Source organism: Leguminivora glycinivorella, chromosome Z, assembly GCF_023078275.1.
Source record: "Leguminivora glycinivorella isolate SPB_JAAS2020 chromosome Z, LegGlyc_1.1, whole genome shotgun sequence".
NCBI lineage: Eukaryota > Metazoa > Arthropoda > Insecta > Lepidoptera > Tortricidae > Leguminivora > Leguminivora glycinivorella.
In genome coordinates this window covers 13228512-13250919 of record NC_062998.1, presented here as the reverse complement: position 1 = coordinate 13250919, position 22408 = coordinate 13228512, and the positions used below count along the sequence as shown (strand labels likewise).

At 37.3% G+C, this 22408-nt stretch overlaps 1 protein-coding gene across 1 annotated transcript in view; it reads left to right on the top strand.

Moving 5' to 3' along the window:
• LOC125240643 overlaps positions 1 to 22408 on the top strand; it is an 85978-nt gene that overhangs the window by 48962 nt on the left and 14608 nt on the right. Inside the window, exons 3-9 of the mRNA XM_048148639.1 lie at positions 1000 to 1082; positions 1473 to 1605; positions 14350 to 14440; positions 15644 to 15811; positions 16712 to 16840; positions 17210 to 17338; positions 18270 to 18495. Of these exons, the coding sequence (XP_048004596.1) occupies positions 1016 to 1082; positions 1473 to 1605; positions 14350 to 14440; positions 15644 to 15811; positions 16712 to 16840; positions 17210 to 17338; positions 18270 to 18495 (943 nt within the window). The 5' untranslated portion in view covers positions 1000 to 1015. The remainder of the gene's footprint in view (positions 1 to 999; positions 1083 to 1472; positions 1606 to 14349; positions 14441 to 15643; positions 15812 to 16711; positions 16841 to 17209; positions 17339 to 18269; positions 18496 to 22408) is intronic.

The window sequence follows — 22408 nt, the reverse complement described above, 5'->3', positions numbered from 1 at the left end:
GCCTTTCGTTTTTATTCATTGTGCAAGATAACAATACCGTCGCATTGTACACACAAGTTAAGGAATCGGGACGGTGAGCTTCAGATCACAACTATGTCGGTGTCGGTACGTAGTATGAACTTTTTGCCAGACTTTCTACGAAGTATTCTTGTTTTTATTAATTCCTATCTTCTTATTCTTTTGAACGCGGCCGAGTTTACTTTCTAGTGTACTAGCGTCTTCATTGCAATGTTTATAATGGACCTTTTCAATCGATCGATTCTTTTCATTAACACCTACTTACATCCACTGCCCTTGAGACTTGTATCTACACAATAAAATTGTTCCTCTTAATCTTTATGATCTTAAGTTTTACGATCTCATTGTGTAAAATAATCTCAAAAATCTATAGGTATTATTTACGGCTTGTATGGGTAGTTTACGCAAATTGTCATTTTCCTTAGTCACCCGTTGACCACGAACTCTATAAAGGGTTCGAAACTGGGGATGAATTGTAAATTCATTATGCGTGTTATAAATAATCCATTTTCTAAGCAAAAAAGGAGACGTGCCTATTGCTCCTCATAATTTTTGTTTCGTTATTACGGACATTACGGTTTACGTATGTGAGTGTATCATCACTACATAGTATAAAACAAAGTCGCTTTCTCTGTCCCTATGTCCCTATGTATGCTTAAATCTTTAAAACTACGCAACGGATTTTGATGCGGTTTTTTTTAATAGATAGAGTGATTGTAGAGGAAGGTTTACATGTAGGTATAGTACCCGTGCGAAGCCGAGGCGGGTCGCTAGTACTTCTTAACCACTCTATAACAATATTAACCGGGGCGTATACTTAATTTATTTACCTACTAATTCTTTATCACTAATTAATAACGGTTTATATCTTATCCGCTACCTGTAAGACTGGTGCTGCCTTTACTGGCAATCCGCGCAATCATACCACGCATCTTTGCCAATACCGCGTATCCTTTCTAATGTCGTATATATTGTCCACAGGCGCTGAGTCGGCAGCATGAAGGGCGAAGCGCTGCGGCTGCCGCAGCTGGTGCTATTGGCCCTGCAGGTTTCCTTCGTGCTTAGTGAGTACACATTATATTCACTAACCCCCTTATTCATAAACGTACTCTAAAGTTATCAAGCCAATAAAGTTCATTTGTCCTTTTCTATTAGAAAAGTGCGTTTATGAATAAGGAGGTAAGTATTCAACACTTTTAGCACATATTCCGTAGACACAAGTTCAGCTCTTACCTATTATTAAAATGTGAAAAAGTAAAAAATTTAATTCTGGCTAAGTTCACATATTAGCGATTTGTTTCTCTCTTATCTCGTCTTACTCGTTGAATTTTCCTGTATTCCTTTAGTAACTTCAAGTGGTATTTTCGCAATTTACTACTACTAGGTACTCCGACGCTACTGGACTATGTTCAAGTAATCTTTATTCCTTAAGCTGATTGATAATTTTTGTTCAGGCCGAATCGCGTTCGAAAAACTGACGGACGTGGACTTCACTGGCACGGCGTACTACACGGTGCGCAACCTGTCCTTATACGAGTGCCAGGGCTGGTGTCGCGAGGAGCCTGACTGCCTCGCCGCCTCCTTCAGGTTAGTACCTACCATCATGCGTCAATGCCTTCAGGACCGTACACTACCTATCGCATGTCAACGCTGCCCTAAATGTGTCGCTTAACTTCAAACTCGGGTTTTTCAGATTATATATTTTTTATACATAATCAACCTTAAAGCAGAATGGATTTACCCGAGTTTGAAGTTAAGTGACATAAATCTACTTGGCGTCAATCTGTGGTGCAAGATCTTATTTATTAGGGTATTAGGGATGGAGTGGGAGGAGATTAGCCAACCTTCTCGTGACAGGCCGAATCGCGTTCTTGACGAAGACTCGCGCGCCTTGACTCGTAGTATCATTTCCTTCGAAATCAGATTTGACAAATCTGTGCATCATCGTGGATGACGCAAACTGTATCAAATATATTATACTATCAATGCTCCCTAAACCTACTTGTTGTCGTTCTGTGGAGCAAATATTAGCGGAATTAGGGATGGGATGAGGGAAGTTATTTGTATTCGTCGCCTATTTAGGCTATTTACTAGTTTAAAAAAACCAGAGCACCTACACAAATACATGTATATGTATAAATGTGGTCGACTTCCTAAAAGTGATCTCAAAACCTTGAATACCTACTCGCCCTTTAAACCTGAGTTTTATTCCTCATGTCAATTTACTGCCAGGGTGGCTAGCCGAATGGCACAATCGCTCACGAAACGCTCACGAAACGAAGCGCTAGTAGATATCTATCTCTATCGCGCTTGCGTATTGGCGCGACAGAGCCAGCGGCGTATCGCTTTCGTTTGGCGTCGGAGAAATGCCATTCGGCTACGGGGCCAGGTAACGTAGGAACGCATTACTACGCGAGTAGCATACAGTCTCCAATTCACTCTTTGTAACCGTGTCAGATGTAAATTGCATCATTTAGGTTTCATTCAGCGCTGAATGTAAATTTACCATCATTTGTGGAATTTAATCGAGTGCTACAGTTAAATGCGCTCATTCCAAACTTGCACGATTGCTACAAAATACTAATATATTGACCGCGATCTTAAATAAACAAGTAGGTATGTAAGTAAATCAAAATATCCGTGTGACTTTCTAGTAAAGACATATTTGTTTTTTTTTTATCTCGGGTGAATTAATTTAAAAACCTTGGCCAGTAAAAAATAATCTTAATACTGCCTTCGGCTTAGAGAGTAGGCAAGCAATTTTAAACGGTTCTTAATTTATCGACCGTCATTATTATGATGTTTATAATTGTTACTTTCAATTTGTATTAGGGATTGGACGTTATGATATTCAATTAAATAATTGAACCATCAGCATCAGAACGCCGAACTCTTGATCTGACCCAGTGAGACCGGGTCTAATCTCTAATCGAACAAAACGCATCACATCTGATCAAAGCCATGACTCGTCATTCCTTAACTGCCGATCACGAAAACGTATAAACTGACGTGTCAGTGATTTGGACACGACCCTAACCCAAATGTCTCAGATAACAGATCGGACGAACATGAATGTTCACTAATTCACTGAGCTTTAGTAACAGTAAACTGAGAGCTTTGGATCTGAAAATACCAAGTGATCCTAGAGAAAAAAGTTGCGTGAGTTGATAAAGTATAATAAATATCCTCCGTTCTTTTATGGTTACTTATTGATAACACATTATCTTTCTGATAGGTAAATAAAAACAAGATTTAGAATAACTTAGAGATACACAATATTACGAATGGTTTGCCATTTCCGAGTCAACTCCGACTTAGTTGTCCCAAATGTGTTGACATTGATCACTTGAATGATGTTGAGAGCTCACACCCAGAGATGTTCACACCCAGTATTGATAAAAACGTATGAACATGTGAGTGGATTAGTTGCGGTCATTGGTTGGTCACAGCTAAGGTCGGAGCTCCGAATGTGTGTCACTCTGCCGCACGTCCTCCGCGGTTCAGGCATTCCAATGACACGCTCTTGGCTAATAACAATGTGCCTCGAGAACCGTTGGCAACAAACCGTGTAAAAGCGGAAACCAACCTCGCCGCGCTCCAAATTGGATAACAGTAAAAGTGATCGCATACGTTTTCAATAGATTATTGCAGCTCTCTTCAGTTTCCATTACAATAAAAAGTATTATTGTCCAATGTAATGATAACCGCATAAGGCACTGCTTATTAGTTTGAATTTGTAATGTGTAATTACGGACGGAGAGAGTTGTTGCGCTTGCTTTATAGGACACCGATTTAGACTTTTTTGGTGGTACGTACAACGAACTTATTTATATTTATCATTATTTTCCTAAAATACTAGAGGGTTATGGTATACCTTAGAGTAGGTTACGTACACGTTAAACAATAAGGGTAGCATACAGCATCTTGCGATGAATATGAGTCTCCTTTTTGTAAAGTTGGAAATAAATTGCATTAGTTTGATCTGAAGCGAAGCGTGTAAACAGTATACAGTGTACAGCGCTCGTTAGATTCCTCGAAATCCATTTAAACCGGATCGATTGAAAATCAATTCGGTATCCTATTAGCAGTGTGAAATTTCTCGCGCTAATATATTTATCATTGTTACTGGCTGTCTACCCAAAGAAATGCCCTAAAGAAGCTCTATGTGAATAGAATTGAGTCAACCGTTGTAAAAAAAAAAAAGACTTGAAAGGCTTACATTTTACATTAGTCGTCTAATACCTTTAGTTATGAGCTACTCTTAGATTGAGGCCTATTCATTTTATTTGATTTTTAACCGACTTCAAAAAAGGAGGAGGTTCTCAATTCGACTGAATGTTTTTTATTTTTTTTTTTTTTTTTTTTTGTATGTATGTTACTTGATATCTCCGAGAATCGTGGACCGATTTTCAAAATTTTTTTTTGATCGAACCGGTATAACCCCGAGATGGTCCCATTGGCACCAAGTCAGGGTCTGATGATGGGATCCTGGAGAAATCGAGGGAACTCTTCAAATGTTATAGGCACATGTAATGTTTTTAGTCTATTTTTCAAAGGTACACCAGTATTTACGTCTAATGGTAATAATTTTATGTGGCTGAGCTGATGATGGAAGGTCAACTCCTCAATGGTTAGGAGTTAAAGGATAATTCTTTCACTACTGTACATGTATTCGGACGGATACATATAATATCACTAGGAACCACTAAAAATCAATAAATAAATAAACTTTTTAACAAAAAATAAAACCGCCTTCAAAAATAAGCGCGTTACAAAACACGGAGAAACTAAAAAGCCAAAAATAATAAACCTTTCAATTCAGATTTCTTATCGTATTGCAATAAGCTAAACATCCAAATTATAAACAAATCAATTATTTTTGGAGTCGGTACCAGCCTGTGTATGGTTGGGTGGGGCAAACAGGCAATAGCAAGGCGACGAACAGGTCTGGTACCGACTACAAAAATAATTGATTTGTTTATAATTTGGATGTTTAGCTTATTGCAATACGATAAGAAATCTGAATTGAAAGGTTTATTATTTTTGGCTTTTTAGTTTCTCCGTGTTTTGTAACGCGCTTATTTTTGAAGGCGGTTTTATTTTTTTTTATTTTATAAATTATTCTTGGCACATAGCAAATAATAGGCTTGGAAGTCTCGAAAATTACAGGTAGGTAGGTAGGTATAACCTTTTCAGATCGGGGTGGGCCTGTAGCGATAATGTATTGTTCCTGCTGCGTTTGTATGCCTGAGACAACATTTTTATTGGGATCATGACCTCGTATCTCTTCTGATAATCTGATGCTGTCAGGAAACAGATTATATCTTTTGCTTTACGACCGCTGCTTGTAACTGTTGCAAATGTTTTCTAGTCTATAAAGATGGCATTTGTCTTCACTATGAAATCTTACTGATTGATTCTTTTTTTTATAAATATGGAATTGCTATTATTAAAACAGATAAAAATTACTTTCGACCAAGCTGGTTGAGGGAGATAAGTGTTTATGGGTCAACTTAGTAAAGCTGTACAGTATACGACTCCGTTGCGAATAGCTTGATAATTTCACAATCATAAAATATAAAATAAGATAAGATAATATTTCTTGGTAACATACAGGTATACCTACGTCAATATAGTAGGTACATCGTTTATAGGTATAGATAATTTGTTTATATTTTTTATGTCTCCTAATCATGTTATAAAAATCTAAATAATTATCCTAAATCGGTGATGTCAACAGTATATCGTTATTCGTTAGTGATATTTAAACTTCATGATGTTGCTTATATCAATTTTGGCACAGCCAGTTTGTCCGTAGATAAATTCAAATCGTTCCTTCATTTATAATTATAACGGTCCTTATTCCTGAGAAACTGAATGCGCCAGCAAATGAATAACATATATTTATTAGGTTGTTGCATAGGTAATTATTTTCCCACTTCAAAAATTCTTGCTATTTCCAGTATTGTCTGGAATATTCTATAATAAATCTGGTATATAGCAGAATGTTCTCGAATCTTTCACGTCGGGTATATAAAGCGGGAGCTTGTCACAGGGATTTAGTTAATTAAAATATAAAAAATGGTCCAACAACATCTTCGAGCGATTTACTTATACGAACACAAATTGGGAACCAGTTCAAGGGAAACAGCAAATAAGATTAAGTGCTTTTTGGCCCAAACACTACTACCGATCGCACAGTACGAAATTGGTTCCAGCGCTTTGATGAAGGAGACACAAGACATTCCTCATACTGGTCGCCTCGTCACTTTTGACGAAGTGGCATTGCGGCGCGAGCTTGAGTTGCATCCGGATTCCACCACCAGAGATTTAGAGAAGACTCTAACACACACATCACAGTACCATACATACAGATCACACAGTACAGTACCATAGATCGCCATCTACAATCCATGGGTTACCGCAGAGTTTTGTTAAGATGGACGCCTCATGATTTGACCGATGCTCAACGTGAAGTACGTGTTAGCATTTGTGAAAGTCTGCTGCTGCGTCCCCAAAAAAAGAACTTCTTGGAGTCGATCATCACTGGAGACGAATCCTGGATCTTGTACAAGAACGTCACACGAAAAGCCTTTCGGATACCTGCCGATAAACGGCCACCAACACAGCCGAAAAGCAGTACGCATGGTCGGAAATTTCTCCTGTCAGTCTTCTGGGATTCGCAAGGAATGTTGTTTTGAGAGTTATTGGAGAATAACCAGACTATTGACGCCGAAGTCTACGTGAATCAACTAAAGATGTTGGCGAACGCTGTTAAAGAAAAACGGTCAAAACGTCTGGAAGTGTCATTACTTCATGATAATGCAAGACCACATGTTGCGAAAAGGACCCGTAAATTTCTAGAGGAGCTCGGTTGGACAACGATACCTCACCCACCTTATAGCCCTTATTTGGCACCTTCCGACTATCACCTTTTCCGGGCTTTAAAACAGCATCTTCATAAAAAGAAATTCGAAAATTCCGGTCAGCTAAAAAATCACCTTGCTAATTTTTTTGCCTCTCAGCCACTTTCTTTCTGGGTATAAGGGTATTGAAACTTTGCCTAGCAAATGGCTACATGTTCTAGATAATAATGGTGATTATATTGTCGATTAATTGTTTCAATAAATAGATATTTTAAATATTAAATTTAAATAAATATTATAGGACATTCTTACACAGATTGACTGAGGCCCACGGTAAGCTCAAGAAGGCTTGTGTTGTGGGTACTCACTACTCAGCAACGATATATATAATATATAAATACTTATATACATAGAAAACATTCATGACTCAGGAACAAATATCTGTGCTCATCACACAAATAAATGCCCTTACCGGGATTCGAACCCGGGACCGCGGCGTAGCAGGCAGGGTCACTACCGACTGCGCCAGACCGGTCGTCAAAAGATATACAAAATAATTTAGTCGCATTTCAAAGTGGGAAAATAATTATGCAACAACCTAATAATTATTTATTTAATTAAAATTTACATGATCATATATGTGTACAGTCATAAGAGCGTGTCAATGTCAACACTCGTATTTAGCGGCCTTTTCATCTGATGTGATTTACTGAAATTGATAGAGGCAAAACATGGATAGGTACTCGATCATTTCGACAGCTACAAGTAGACCCTTCGCGATTGTGCTCATAATTATGATGAAAGTGTTACACGAACATTTCGGAAAACACCTTAGCACCCATAGTACAAGCTTGGCTTAGTTTGACTAGGTTGATATGTGTAAAGTGTCCCCAATATTTATTGGTTTGGGTAAATCAACTTTTTCTTGTCTGTTATTGCTATGGTTACGGTCTCCTGATTCATACTGGTTTTATGCAAAAATATGCTACTTAAACTTTGCAAACATGCATTTTTCTGATGGTGTTAACAAGCCCTTTCCTTAATTTGACACCTACAAACATGGACTACATGCATGCTTGGCTTGCATAATTTCAGTACCTAGTATAATTTTGCATAAAACCAGCGTGACAGGGGACCGTAACCATGGCAATAATAGACAAGAAAAAGTTGATTCAACAATGCGGGTGATTTCATGATTTGGCAGGCAATTATGTATGACAAATGTTTACAAAGCTGGAGGCTGTTAACAAGAAGTCGGGTGCAGTGTAATAGACGAATCGGCAGCTAGAGCGGGGCCGCCCGCGGCGCTATCGGCCGCGGATCAATATTCCACTCGTCCACTTCACTTTACGAGTATTATAATTCCATCCATTTACTATAGCGGTAATCTAGAGCTGCTAAACGAGATGCACAGGAGGCTTAAAGTCCGCTCATAGTACCAAGCAACTCAATACTTTAGGAGGTCATTTCAGAGCAAACAACATTTTTATATCTTGTCTGTATGTTTAGGACCGTGACTGCATTATTAGTCATCTCTTAATTTTTTTAGAATACGATTAATCTCCGCTCTACTACGTCAGCACAGTTCAAATCAGGCGTTCGTTTAATTACTTACACATAATGTATCGCAATCCGAGTTTAACGAAAATTGGCATTTAAATATCACCTTTTATCTGTGTTAAAATAAAATAAAATATATCAGGAACCCAAGTAACGAATATATCGAATCATAATAGAATTACATTTATAACTGAAACAACATTAAATACCAATACAATTGAACTTATCTTTATCAGAGTTGAGATAAAGCCACCACGAGCAAAGCAATCGGAATTGAAGTCATCCATCATTAATTAACCATACATCAAACGTGAGTGCCAAGTTGCCAACCATTCTTACCAGCGTGATATTAATGTGAGACAGTTGCTTTAGCGCCTTCCCTGTCATTATTGTCTTACTCGCAGCAATATGTGGCATGTAAGATTTATTACTCGTTGTGAAATCAAACAAACTCTACGTTTTTGATATTTCTATGTAATTAGCGATGCATAATGTATCTACGTAGAGCGCGAACTTAAAAAGTTGTGATCAAATTGGTTATCATAGCGCCCGTTGTTTTGTTGGAAGTTGAGGTTGTCTATTTAAGCTCTACTGGAACTATGTATTTTATTTTAAAACGTAGGTAATAAGGTAAAATACCCCATAATGGACGGTGATGCCATTATGGACAAAAAAACACAAATCCTTAAAAATAAGTATCTAAAATAAGTTTCTAAAAACTGACGGCTATGTACCATAAACTAGAGTTGTAGAGCTGTTTCATTTTGAAGTTTCAAATAATTCGGTTATTTCTGAAGGATTTGGCGACAAGATAAAATTCACCAGTTTACTGAAAAAAATATCGAGACGAATTCTTAGTAATGTTGCTAAGAGAGTTGAGTTCATGTATAAAATAATAAAAAAATAACGCACGGTGTAATCTTGAATGCGTTTTACTTACTGCATTAAGCATGAGATAAGGTATAAAACATACTAGTTTGTTGCTCCAAAGATATAAAGAAATGACGTTATTTTGCGAGTGTCCATTACTGGACCCGAAAAACTGCGTACCTCCTATGATGGACAAGGAACAATTTACAAAACCAAAATTTACAAGAAACAATCCTATGTTAAAATAACCCAAACTAATTGTATTTATGGTGTATAAAATTGACTCATTGCGTATCAGTTGGCTTTAAAAGTAAAATTTTAAATTTATTTCACTGTCCATAATGGGGGATCCATTACTGGAAAACTGCCGTCCATAATTGGAGAAAAAACACCTAGTTTTAATTTGATAACTATGAAGAAACCAATAGGAGTATCTATTCTGCAATACGCTTGAAATGTAATAGAAGTATAGGACATTCAAGATTTAACACGCTTAGCCGTAGAATTGTTACATTTATCAGTGAAATATCAAAAACAGGCGATTTTTTTTCTTAAACTGTCCATGATTGGGTCTGTCACCTTAGGTATATTTTCGCTTTCTTTACAATGGCGAGGTACGCCTTATTACCTAGTTTCGAGATGCTTGTGACTCAATGACAAAAAAAAACTAGGTACCTACTCAGACACATATATGTATGCGTATTATGTATTAGGTACCTACTTTAAGGGGTCTTGAACTTCGGAAGAGGCACTCATTAGTAGAAAGTGTTATCCATACTAATATTATAAATGGGAAAGTGTGTGTGTCTGTTTATTTGCCCATCTTTCATGGCAAAATGGAGCGACGAACTGTCCTGATTTTTTAAGTGGAGATATTTGAAGGGATGGAGAGTGACATAGGCTACTTTTTCTATTTGTCTTAATAATCAATGAATATAATTTGGTTTACTTTTCTCGTATATTCAGAGCAAAGAGGATCGAGTATTATAGAGAGTTAATGTCAAAGTAAAATGTGTAATCACAGTGCATAGACTGCCACCTCTCGACACAAGCTTAAAACTTTTAAACCTCAGTTCTATCTGACAATTTGGCCCATAGCTTGATATGTATTAAAATGTCAAATATTAATATTAGCGCCATCTAGCCGAGTGTTCCCCCAAGGTGTAACGCCATCTAGGCCACCGTATCCTTTTCTCTAGGGCTTTGAGGTACGTTTTTTTCTTAGACTTTATCCATCTATACGGAGTTACATATGTCTTTGATTCAGAGTCAAAATGTATTCTGTGTATTTATTCTATTAACTTATTAATTTAAATTTACCTCTTTACTTATAGACAGATAAAGTCTAAGAAAAAAACGTACCTCAGTACCATACAGAAAAAGGTACGGTGGCCTAGATGGCATTACACCTTTGGGGTACGCTCAGCTAGATGGCACTAATATTAATATTTGACATTTTAAAACATATCAATATCAAGCTAAGAATATGGGCCAAATTGTCAAAACAGAGGTTCAAAAGTTTTGAACCTGTGTCAAGAGATGGCAGTCTATGCACTGTGATTACACATTTTACTTCGACAGTAACTCTCTATGAAAATGAAATGAAAATGATATATTTATTTTTCAAGTAGGCATATTACAATGCGCATATGAACGTCAAATAAAGCTACGCCGGCTTTAACCCTACGCCTCAGCCTCGAGAAGATTTCAGTCCCCCCTCAGTTGGGAGGGGGGTATCCACTATGGGACCGGCAAGAAACTCGGCGGGCCACTTCTTTTCAAAACATTACATCTTATAATTAACATGCATTAAATAACAAGATACTTTTAACTGCAAAAGTATTCATCAAAAAAATGTTAAGAGACTAGGTAGGTACTCTATGGAAATTAATTTCAATAAATTATATTATGGCTTAATAATACGTCGTTCTTCTTAAGAGAAAACATATCAAATTGTCACAGAAGAAAAAGATAATATAAATCTCAATGTCATTAAATATGTACTTTACACAACATAAAATATTTGATGTGCTTTCTTATCTGAACTGTGTCCTCTACACATAATACAATTATTTTAGTAGCTTTATAATACTCGATCCTCTTTGATAATACCTACTCTAATGTTTCCCCGCTCGGATCAGGTCCTGCAGCTAAATTAAATACAAATTGTTGAGACAAACGGTACCCCGCTCCGTTATCCGACAGCAACTGTGTAACGCGCTGCGTACCATTTTAATGTCGTTTAATTCCTAAGAAACATGCAGTCGGTACGCCGCCGTCGTCGGCCGCGTCGCGTCGGTTGTCGAAGGCAATGCTAGTTATATTTTATCCTTGATCGTAAGACTTGGTCTAAAGAGATCACAGCGAAGCCTGTTTTAGCTTGAGACTTTGAAAGCAAAGTGCTAAACTACAGACTAGTTTAGTGTTAGAGTCTACATAGCACATTTATTTGCTGAGGTACAGGTTGCTTTAGGTAGATATCTAAAAACTACGTTAAATGCTAGTACCTATAACTGCGTCCAGGGGCCCGTTTCTCGAAAGGTACAAGCCTTGTATTACAAGTGCGCGAACTGTCAAATCGTATGGGTTGTCATGGAAACACACTTGTAATACAAGGCTTGTACCTTTCGAGAAACGGGTCCAGGGGCCCATTTCTCGAAGCTACAAGTTACAATATACAAGTGGTTGTCAATGTCTAATATGACAAGTTGGAAAGAGACTTCCGCTTGTAACTTGTAACTTTCAGTTATAAGAAATGGGCCTCTGGTAAACAGAGATGATCATTCATACTTCACTTTAAAAACCCAATAACCCGACACCATTTAGTTTAACAATACTTAACGAAATACTATATGAATCATATGATTAGAATAACGAAATGATTAACGGTAAGTTTCATATGGATCGTGGTTATGGGGAGTTCAAAAACAACAAAAGGGTAAACAGGATCACGGTCTATTTCCCGATCAACATTAAGCGTAACGTTACGTACCCCTGAAATGTATGGGCCTTTTTGGCTAAAACTAGATGGCGCTTTTTCGCAGCCCAGCTAGAAGTGGCGAAAATCATATTTCCTCAAATATTTTTGCGTATTTTTATTTTTTATAAGAACAAATGACATGCTTCTTTATTTTAATATCATGATATCGTTTTGAAAAAAAAATAATGCAGGCATCATCAGTGTATTTAGTTATGATATGATAGTATTTAATAGGTGGCGCTAAAAAAATGATGTAAGATTCTTAGTATAGAGACTTTAAATCCTATATAAATTATCCTTGGTTCACACCAACAAAAGAGACTATCGCCCTCATATACTTAGGTAGAACTTGCAGAAAAGATAAGTGTTCGTATGCAAAGCTATTGATTAGTGAAGCTGCGGTTACGATCGCGTTCCTAAGCTCCTGCCTTCCTGACTCCGAGTGCAGTAGCAACTTCCCGGGGCAACGCTCGGCGGTCTATTCCAGGCATTCGTCATCCGGACCCACGTGTCCTAGGCGCCATTCGTTTATTACGTGAGATAGTTTTTTCGCCAGATATTAGTCCCATTCCCACCCCTTTTGAGGAAAAAAGATTCCCTCTTTCCAGTTCAATTTAATTACGATGGTATCTATATACATATAAAAAGTAAATATTTTAGGATTTATAGGACATTCTTAAACAGATTGATTAAGTCTCACGATAAGCTCAAAAAGGCTTGTGTTGCGGGTACATAGACAACGATATACATAGTATACAAATACATATATATTTATAGAAAACATCCATGACTCAGGAACAAATATCTGTGCTCATCACACAAATAAATGGCCATACCGGGATTCAAACGCGGGACCGCGGCATAGCAGGATTAGCAGGCAGAGTCACTACCCGCTAGGCCGCCGGACCGGTGGTCACTCCGTATTATAATAACACAGTAGGTTTATTGGAACTGTAACTTAAAAAAAAAAGTTTTTTTCGTATCTGTAGAGGTACATTAAATTACATTATTATATTGTGTTTTATAATAATGTAATTTGGTTTTATTTAAAAAGCTTTCTTATCGTTAGTGGCTCAAACATCTCCCAGTATTTAAAATTTTACGCATTTTTGTTCTCTTACATAATAACTATCAAGCCCCACTACCAATCCCACCGTGTAAGAAATAAAATAAAACTGCCCTACCGCCTAGGTCGCCTTACGTAATAAATGAATGATGCCTTAGAAAAATCCGCAGCACATGATCTTATGTTAACTCATTCTTTGTAAGTAACAGTATCCTCATAATGAAAAGCAATTATTATTTATCTCTGTTAGAGAGGGGTTTTTTTTTAGTTAATTTGCAGAATATGGATTTTCTGAAAGCTATGGTCCCTGAACATTTTACCTCTATGTTTTTTTTATTAGAGATACGTTTTTGGTAGAAGTAACTATTTGGAAATTCGGATCTAAAATACGCTACGTCTTGTCAAAACCGCCATTTCTGAACCTATGGCACCTTAAATACGTTTGAAACTTTCTTATTAAAATATGTATGTAAAATAAGAGGCTATTAAGTATATGTATGCAAATCCTAAAAGGCAAGAAAAAGTAGAACGAGGTAATATCTTTAATATGCTACATTCCAAATTGTCTCTATTACACTTTATAAATTCTAGGACATGTGACGAAGATTCTCTTCCTTGGAACTTTTACCGGTTCGCAAATACATATACCTACTTAATAAAGCAATTCATATGCCGAAACCGAATTGATGATTCATGTTTTTACGATTATTCACGCTAAAATGTAGAACTGTATAATCTTAACAGAAAATAAAATGAAATAAACAAACAAAGGAATTCTCAGATGTTGTATTCGGATTATATCCGTTATTTTTTAGTTAATTAAAATATTATCTTACCTTATATCTGCCCGCCTTCACGGATACACTTCAACCCATGGGGATCTTTTGTGCAATTAAATTAAAATATTACGCGTGCATTTTTTTTTAATATTGTCCTAATACTTAATCTATAAAATGTTATAGGTACTAATTTCATTATATTTGTTTCAGCTTCGTTCTAAATCCTCTGACGCCCGTGCAAGAGACTCGTTGTTTGCTGCAGAATGACACTCAAGCAAATAATCCCATGGCCACACCGCAGGTTTGTTACCAATTCCGTTACCTGAATGTTTTATTTTTATTTTAAAATCGTTGAGTTAGTTGATTTAAGTATGCGGGTTAATTTGTCAACATTTCTAGGAGGTAGGTAAGATATATCGCATCATTATGAAAAAATACAAAATAGCAAAACCGTAAATCAATTCTAATATTTATACTAAAAACACATGTTCTGAATATGTAATTGGCTAAGCTTAATAATATTTATGGATCGCTCACCACCAAGACGTTATAGTCACCGTTGTGAGGAGGACACCATTAAGCGAATGCTCCGTTACAAATACTGTAGTATTATACCGGTGACTATATTAGACTAAAGCAAACTAACCCAACAAACTCGTCGTTTCGTATAAGGCATTGAGGAAGAATTTACAAATGAGATGCTTTCTGAGGCCACCGGTATGGTAAACAACGAGCGAGTTAAAATATTACCGGTATACTTATCGGTACCTCGGCCCGTTCCTATTACGCGGAAAGGTATACCGTGTATTTATAGACTAGCTCTACTCTAGTTAGTTGTCATCGCATTTACATATGCTAGACTAAAGCCTACATTAAACTTTGCACAAAATAGGTCCGTAGTAGTTTGAATCTCATTCACTTTTATTATTCGTCCAGTAGTACTGTATTATACACAGTGATATTAAAGGTCTCCGTAAGAGGGTAGATAATAGATATGCAGCATGATACAGAAGCAGGTAATAGTCAAATAAATCTTTAGTTACTTAGATAGCGACCGGAATTCCAGGCACTGCCAATTAGCCCGGCAATGCTGCGATCGGATTAACAATTCAGATTAAATCGGTCAGCCAGCCTTAGGAAAATCTAGGCTCGCTAATACTGTAACTGTACAGGCAATACCCGAGACAGTTTAATCGTTTTCAGGACTAATAAAGACCCGAGCTAAGTATTCGATAATAAGTAATAAAATGCGAAAACCGATGATGCGGCGCGCTGCGCATCCCTTCCTCTGATATCGAGATTGTATTGAGCGCAGTTAGTAAGATAAAGATTATGTAGTTTACCATTAGTCTGAAGGTATGACTAACTTATGCAAACTTGCAATGTGCAGTAGCATCCTGAGTTATCGTTAAACTAAATAGTTATAGCATAGGTACTTCAATGAAATATGTAAGTATTGCAAATTACAATGTACATGGTGAAGTAGCTAAGACATTTTTGACAGCGTTCGGTGAACACGTACTACATGGTGAAGCTGCAAGTCCGGACAGAGAGCGTGTGCCTGCGCCCCTGGGCCTTCGAGCGAGTGCCGGGCAAGTCGCTGCGGGGTCTCGACAACACTATCATCTACACCTCCACCAAGGAGGCCTGCCTCGCGGCCTGTCTCAACGAGGTACTATATCATTTACTCTAAAGCTCATTTTGCTTCCTTTGCTGGCGCCAGCAGCATCTTTGTAACTCCGCAATGCAATTTTAGCGCTTATCTATTCAATTTATATTTTATGGTTTCGCCCTACTTGCGGTTCAAGATATAGACAAAGTACACACAATATGTATTGTATCCAGGCGAGTTATGGGGGTGTACATGCGATTGCTTCCAGCTATTTCGCGGAGTTATCATTGTGCCCCGTTTGTGTGCAATTCTACCCGTGTGAGTAAGCCTATTAAGTGTACCCAACAAAATTATTATTTTTTAAACTTGATTGTATCCTGTTCTTTATGACTATGGTTACGTGAAAAGTATAGTCACTATATAACACTACGCCTGTCGTCATCGTAAAGGATAATATCTTTATGACGGGGACCTAACTATCTAAGTAAGGATCGGAGTAATTTTCTTCCCACGTTGTATCCCTTAACCGTAAAATTTTAGAGTAGGAGTTGATGTGGGCAGGGGATTAATTCTGTGAGCCATTAGCGGATGATATGGTATTGTATTATGTATTAAGGTTATACCTATGTACAAAGACATATATAACTCCGTATAGACAGATAAAGTCTAAGAAAAAAACGTACCTCAGTACCATACAGAAAAAGGTACGGTAGCCTAGATGGCATTACCCCTTTGGGGTACGCTCAGCTAGATGGCGCTAATATTAGTATTTGACATTTTAAAACATATCAAGCTAAGAATATGGGCCAAATTGTCAAAACTGAGGTTCAAAAGTTTTAAGCCTGTGTCAAGAGATGGCAGTCTATGCAAGTATGCACTGTGATTACACATCTTACTTCGACAGTAACTCTATAATACTCGATCCTCTCTGCTATGTATTAACTGGTTAAATTATATCAGAAACGCTTCCCGTGCCGATCGGCGGAGTACGAGTATGGAAGCATGCGGTGTGCTCTGAGTGACTCGGACCGTCGCACAGCACAGCACTTCGTCCAGTTAGTAGACACTCCTGGAACTGATTATTTTGAGGTAACTAATTAATTACAATAATTACTACTATAAGTATATGCCAAAAATCAAAAATGTATTTTATTCTGTCCTGCCTTCCGGTTAACCTATTTTTTAGTCCACCGTGCAAGTTTTAATACCTACAGTAGCGAACAAGCAATAAAAAAATGTCTTCACGACTTATCTTATTGATCTTACGTAAAATCAAATCGGCTTCATAATAATTTAAGTACAATACCTGAACTTTAATAGAGGATCTAAAACCGAGCAGCAAAAGTATTAGTATGTAACGCATCGCTGTGTAAATAAGCTCGGTGGGTTTCTCGGAGTGGTCTTATTGTACGCAATTTGTATGATTGCACGTTGTGTATGTGTGGCTTGTTCGTGCAGAACCTGTGCCTGAAGGCGTCGCAGGCGTGCAAGGGACAGCGGGTGTTCACCGCGCCGCGAGTGGGCGTGGCGGAGGACAAGGTGGCGCAGTATGCCGGCCTGCACTATTACACTGACAAGGAATTGCAGGTAACAATACCACGATACCATTCTAACTATACAATTCGCATTTTCAATCACGACCTGGCCGCGAGCCGGGTTTTTGCATGACCGAGAAACAGTTTAAACTTTTAAGCGAAATTGCTATGTGCGATTCTTTCACTTGCACTAGAGTTTAATGCTTGAGATGCGCTCGGCGATCCGGTCACGATCGTGTTTGTGATAGTTGATTACGCTGATAGTTAGCTCTTAGCTATAAAAATTGTGATAAAATACCTAGTTAACTTTATTTATTCCTTGTTTCATTACCATAAGCCATAACCATAGGCTACTTGCCTCCTAGTCAAAGCAGCTTCTTTTTAAGAACTGTCAAAACGAATTTTAACGTCTAGCTCATCGTCACCACGAGTGTACGGAAGCCTCTATAAAATAAAAGATTAAAAAAAAAAAAAAAAGTCTAGCTAATATGGAATTAATATGAAATCGAATTGAGTGACGTCACGGTCAACTCAGTTACTTTATATGTATATACTTTATATACCTGACTTATCAATAGAAATTTGATTTAAAAATAACTTCTATCCATGTTTTTCTTATATTTATTTGATGCTTTATTTCGTGCATGGTATAAAATATTTTATTTGAAGTACAGTCAAGTTCCCTATTTTATTAAAAGAAATTTTTAAAACTAGTCTGCAATTTTTAGTCGTATTTTTCTTACCTATTTATATCCATAATATTAAGTGTTATTGCGCTAGTAAAACATATATGTAAACACAGACCTGATAATTACATTTTTCTGATCAAGAACACGAAGTACTTTGGGATAAGGTAGCAAAAATCAACGCGCCGCGCCGTGCACGGCTTTTCGAACTAATATGGAAGAGCAAGTATATTTCCTCTTGTATTCGCGCCCTTTAGTATCCGTGAGTTTGCGTTTTATGACTCAGTATGTGTTCAGGTGACATCGGAAGCCGCGTGCCGGCTAGCCTGTGACATCGAGTCGGAGTTCCTCTGTCGCTCGTTCCTGTACCTGGGTGCGCCGCACTCGGCCGCCTACAACTGCCGCCTGTACCATCTGGACCACCACACGCTGCCTGATGGACCGTCGGCCTATCTGAACGCTGAGCGACCACTCATTGACGATGGAGAGCCCATTGGGAAGTACTTTGAGAACTTCTGTGAAAGTAAGTACTTTTTTTGATTAATAAAAGGTTCCAGTCAAGTTATTTTCCATTTTAATAAAATTTTATGCATTCATGTGGCAACAGCTTTACGAAGTTCGGCGGTTTTTATTAGGTAAAGTAAGAAAGTTAGTAGGTAGTTTAATAGCGTTGAAATAATAAAGTTATAAAAACAAAATATTACCAAAGTAAGTAATAGAGTGCGTACAAGGCCTGAGAAGTGTCGATCCTGCTAATGATGTGTCTCGTTACCAGACCACAATTTACTCATACGACCAGTTCTTAAATCACACGTTATAGACCGTAGTCCAAGCACGTTCACCTCACACCGCTAACTGCAAACTCAAAATGCAAAATAACGATGGGATTCTCGTCATTACAATTTAAAATTCTAATGGACGCATGGAAGAGGTATTGTGCTGTCCGCATAATCGTCATAAACATATCAAACACTTCCTTGAAAGACTAAATTATATAAAAGACGCCTACTAAATTGCTAATGCGGATACCATTAGTATTTTTTACACGCTGGCCCCGGATGACACAGCGAGGCGCGAAAGTAATTTGTATGTCACGATATCGCTCTTGCTTGCAGTACGGCTCGTGATTGAACTACTCCTATTAGGCAGTAACTCTATATGGTTGGATAGCTACCGCTTCATATGAAATGCAGCTTAAAAGATCGTGAGAAACAGATATAGCTCTAGACGAGTCGGAGAGAGCATCACGTACGTTTACGTCATTTCGACGATGCCACTTACTTAGGTACTTTTCTGTAATAGGGCCCGGAATGTGTAGTTTTAAGAACTGGCCGTCTAGAGACTTTGAAGTCAGTGAAAGAAGGAATACCAGCTTTAACTTAATAGGAAATAAAACTGTGTCGAGTGGCCGTGAAGGTATTAGTTAGTTGCGGAATGCTGGTCTCGTGTGGCAGTGCACAGAAGCCGCATAACGCGCAGCGTCGTGCAGTTTTTGTCGCCGATGCAATCAGTGCTAAGCGTGATACAGTTATGAGATGGAGAAGCGTTAGCGGTGACCTCCGCTTTACGAGTAGGTAAACGATATAAGTAAATCTGTAACTTTATAATAAATAAGACTAATATTCGCAATTTTCCGCTAATAGGACCGACCTTACATGGGTATGTAATATATCGAGCTCTAAAATATCTATGTTTTAAAAATAATCGAATCAACTGATTATAATGGAATGTTGTACACTGTTCTGCCTGCCTGCCTGCCTTTTCTAATTCTGCAGACAATTAGTTCGAGGGCATAATTTTTTTTGACTTATCATGTCTAGTTAATACAATGTGATATACGTGCACCATGCAATTTTTCTAGCATTCCAAAAAGACTTGCTTGATTTTATTTTATGCTCAACTAAGCATGATTCCTAAGGTAGGTACGAGTAAAATGCCACATAGATATTGAATAACAAAGTCATGCAGATGTTTACATAAAGGGCAATTCAATTACAATCGTTTTGTATTTAAAATTGTACTTGATTCTCCGCGTTGAATATTTAAAAAAAAACTCTAGGATTACTTACTGCTACCTGTCTAAACGTGGATTTAATTACTTAAGTGTGCCCCTGCCCTTTTTACACGGTACGAGAACTCTAATGCGAGCTTCTTTAAGTACATTATTTTACGGTATTTGATTGTTATGTTGAAGTGTCTGACATGAAACTAAAAAACTAAACTAAAATCACGTCCCGTCTGAGCCTTAAACGAATTGCACTGAAAACTACCTACTTATAATCTCTCTGTAAGGCTAAATATTAGAAGATATGACTATATTCATTTCATTTTGTTTACAATGCACTTTAAATTACCCAAACAATAATAACATGTAAGAGTTCTACCAACCTGTGTAGTGACGGGCCCGTTCTTAATAAAGGCATGATGATTGATGAAGGTTGCTCTTGCTCATCAACTTGTTGATGGAACAGGCATGAAAAAATTTATTTTTGATTTCTGCAGGTTAATAATACCTCAGTGAATGCAGTGTTGTACCTATTAGTTGCTTAAGTGCTGTCTATGTATATTTTGTAGTCACATCTAATTTATTGCGATTTAAGAACCCAGCGAGTAGTACACTAATAGTATAGGGATTATGCGACGTTCTTGCCAATGTCACTTTTTCCTATTCGCAATTCTGGACAATCTGAATTCTACGCAATTAGTATTTCACCTCATTCGCTATTGTGGACAGTAATTACTTGTGAACAGTGGCGATTCTTCCTGTTCGCAATTCTGCACATTCTAAATTGCACACAATAGGTATTTCGCCTCATTTGCTTCTGTGCACAACCATTATTTGTGTATGTTGTCATGGCGACCCATACGATTTGACAGTTTGTGGACTACGGACTGGATATTTATTAGTCTAATATCGTTCGAGAAATGGGCCCCGTAGTCGTACGTATCTAAAGTGCGAAAAGGTCGGACTTACGTGATAGGCTTTATCAAGCTACCGTGCTTGCCCGCCAACATTAAAACTTTATTGATAATTTGACCCATAATTATACCTAACCAAGTATCAACCAAAGGTGTTTATCATCAAAATATCTCGATTGTTGAAGTACTTTTTATTAGACTTTATTTACCTATTGTATATGGATTTATTGTTTCAGTACTTAGGTACTATTTTGCATAATTTGCATTACACAGTGCTAGTGCTAAACAAACGAATCAAAATGAATTAGTCATAATCACAATGCATAATATTCACCATGGTTAAGTTAAAAGGCAATTACTTGCTAGTTAAAACAATATGCGATATTAATCTTGATAATTATTATGCCATTAGCGCACGGTATTCTCAACGGAAGTTAATTGTTGTAGGTTCTTCTGGTGCGAACATGAATAAAGTCTCGTGCTGTCGAGCCGTGAGAAATGCTTACAATACATGGCAGTTTTTACGCTCTTATAATCATCAGATTAAATATTGAAACGGAATTGTGTGAGCCAGACTGCCGCTCTGATTTAGACCGTGCAGTTATGAAGCAGGTAAAAAAACTGATATTGAAAGTGTCATCCAACTGTACATATTTATATATGTATACCCATAAACTTATTATTTGAAGGTTTAATCGAGCAATTGTTGTAGGTACGTGTATGTGTTGTTATTATTATTGTATAATATATTTACTATAAAACGTCTAATTTGCTAAATAACAGTTATGAGTGTTTTCGGGGGCGTCAAATCGATCTAGTCTTATCTCTGGGAAAAACCGCATCTTATACTTTTTAATTTTTGACGAAATCGGTTAAGTACTATTGAAGAACGTGATATTTACCTAGTAAAAATATTAAAAAGCAGCAAATCAACTTACAACCGTATGTTTCATAAAAAATTTAGACTGTCCAACTATACTGAAAAGAGGTACCAACGTTCGCCTATAATCGAAGTTACCCAACAAACTTTATCTATTGTCGTATTTTTTTTATTGCAAGATTAGTCAGGCCGCACTGCCAGTATTGTCGAGCAGTTTTTGTCAAAGTGGACACTGTATTCTCACGGTGCCAGGCCCTGGGTCAATGGCAGTGATGGCAGATACCGCGGCATTCGCGAGCGGTTAACTCTCGCCTGAATATCTAACAACGCGATCGATTTATACAGGTTTAAGGCTATAAGTACCACTTGAAAACGCTCAAATTGAGCTGGGATTAGGTTGCCATATAAGCACTACTGTGAGGTAAAATAACGATGAAAATAAAATGAGATAATTTATTAACAGTAAATTGATTGAATGTGATGTTTTCCATAGATACATCTATGGAAAACATCACATCACGAGTTAAACTTTTCTTTAGCAATGCGATTTTAAAGCCATATCAGTGCAATGCGAATGTCCTAAACTAATAAAATGTAGTGATTTACTTACTCCACCGCACTGGTCAGACATTATAAT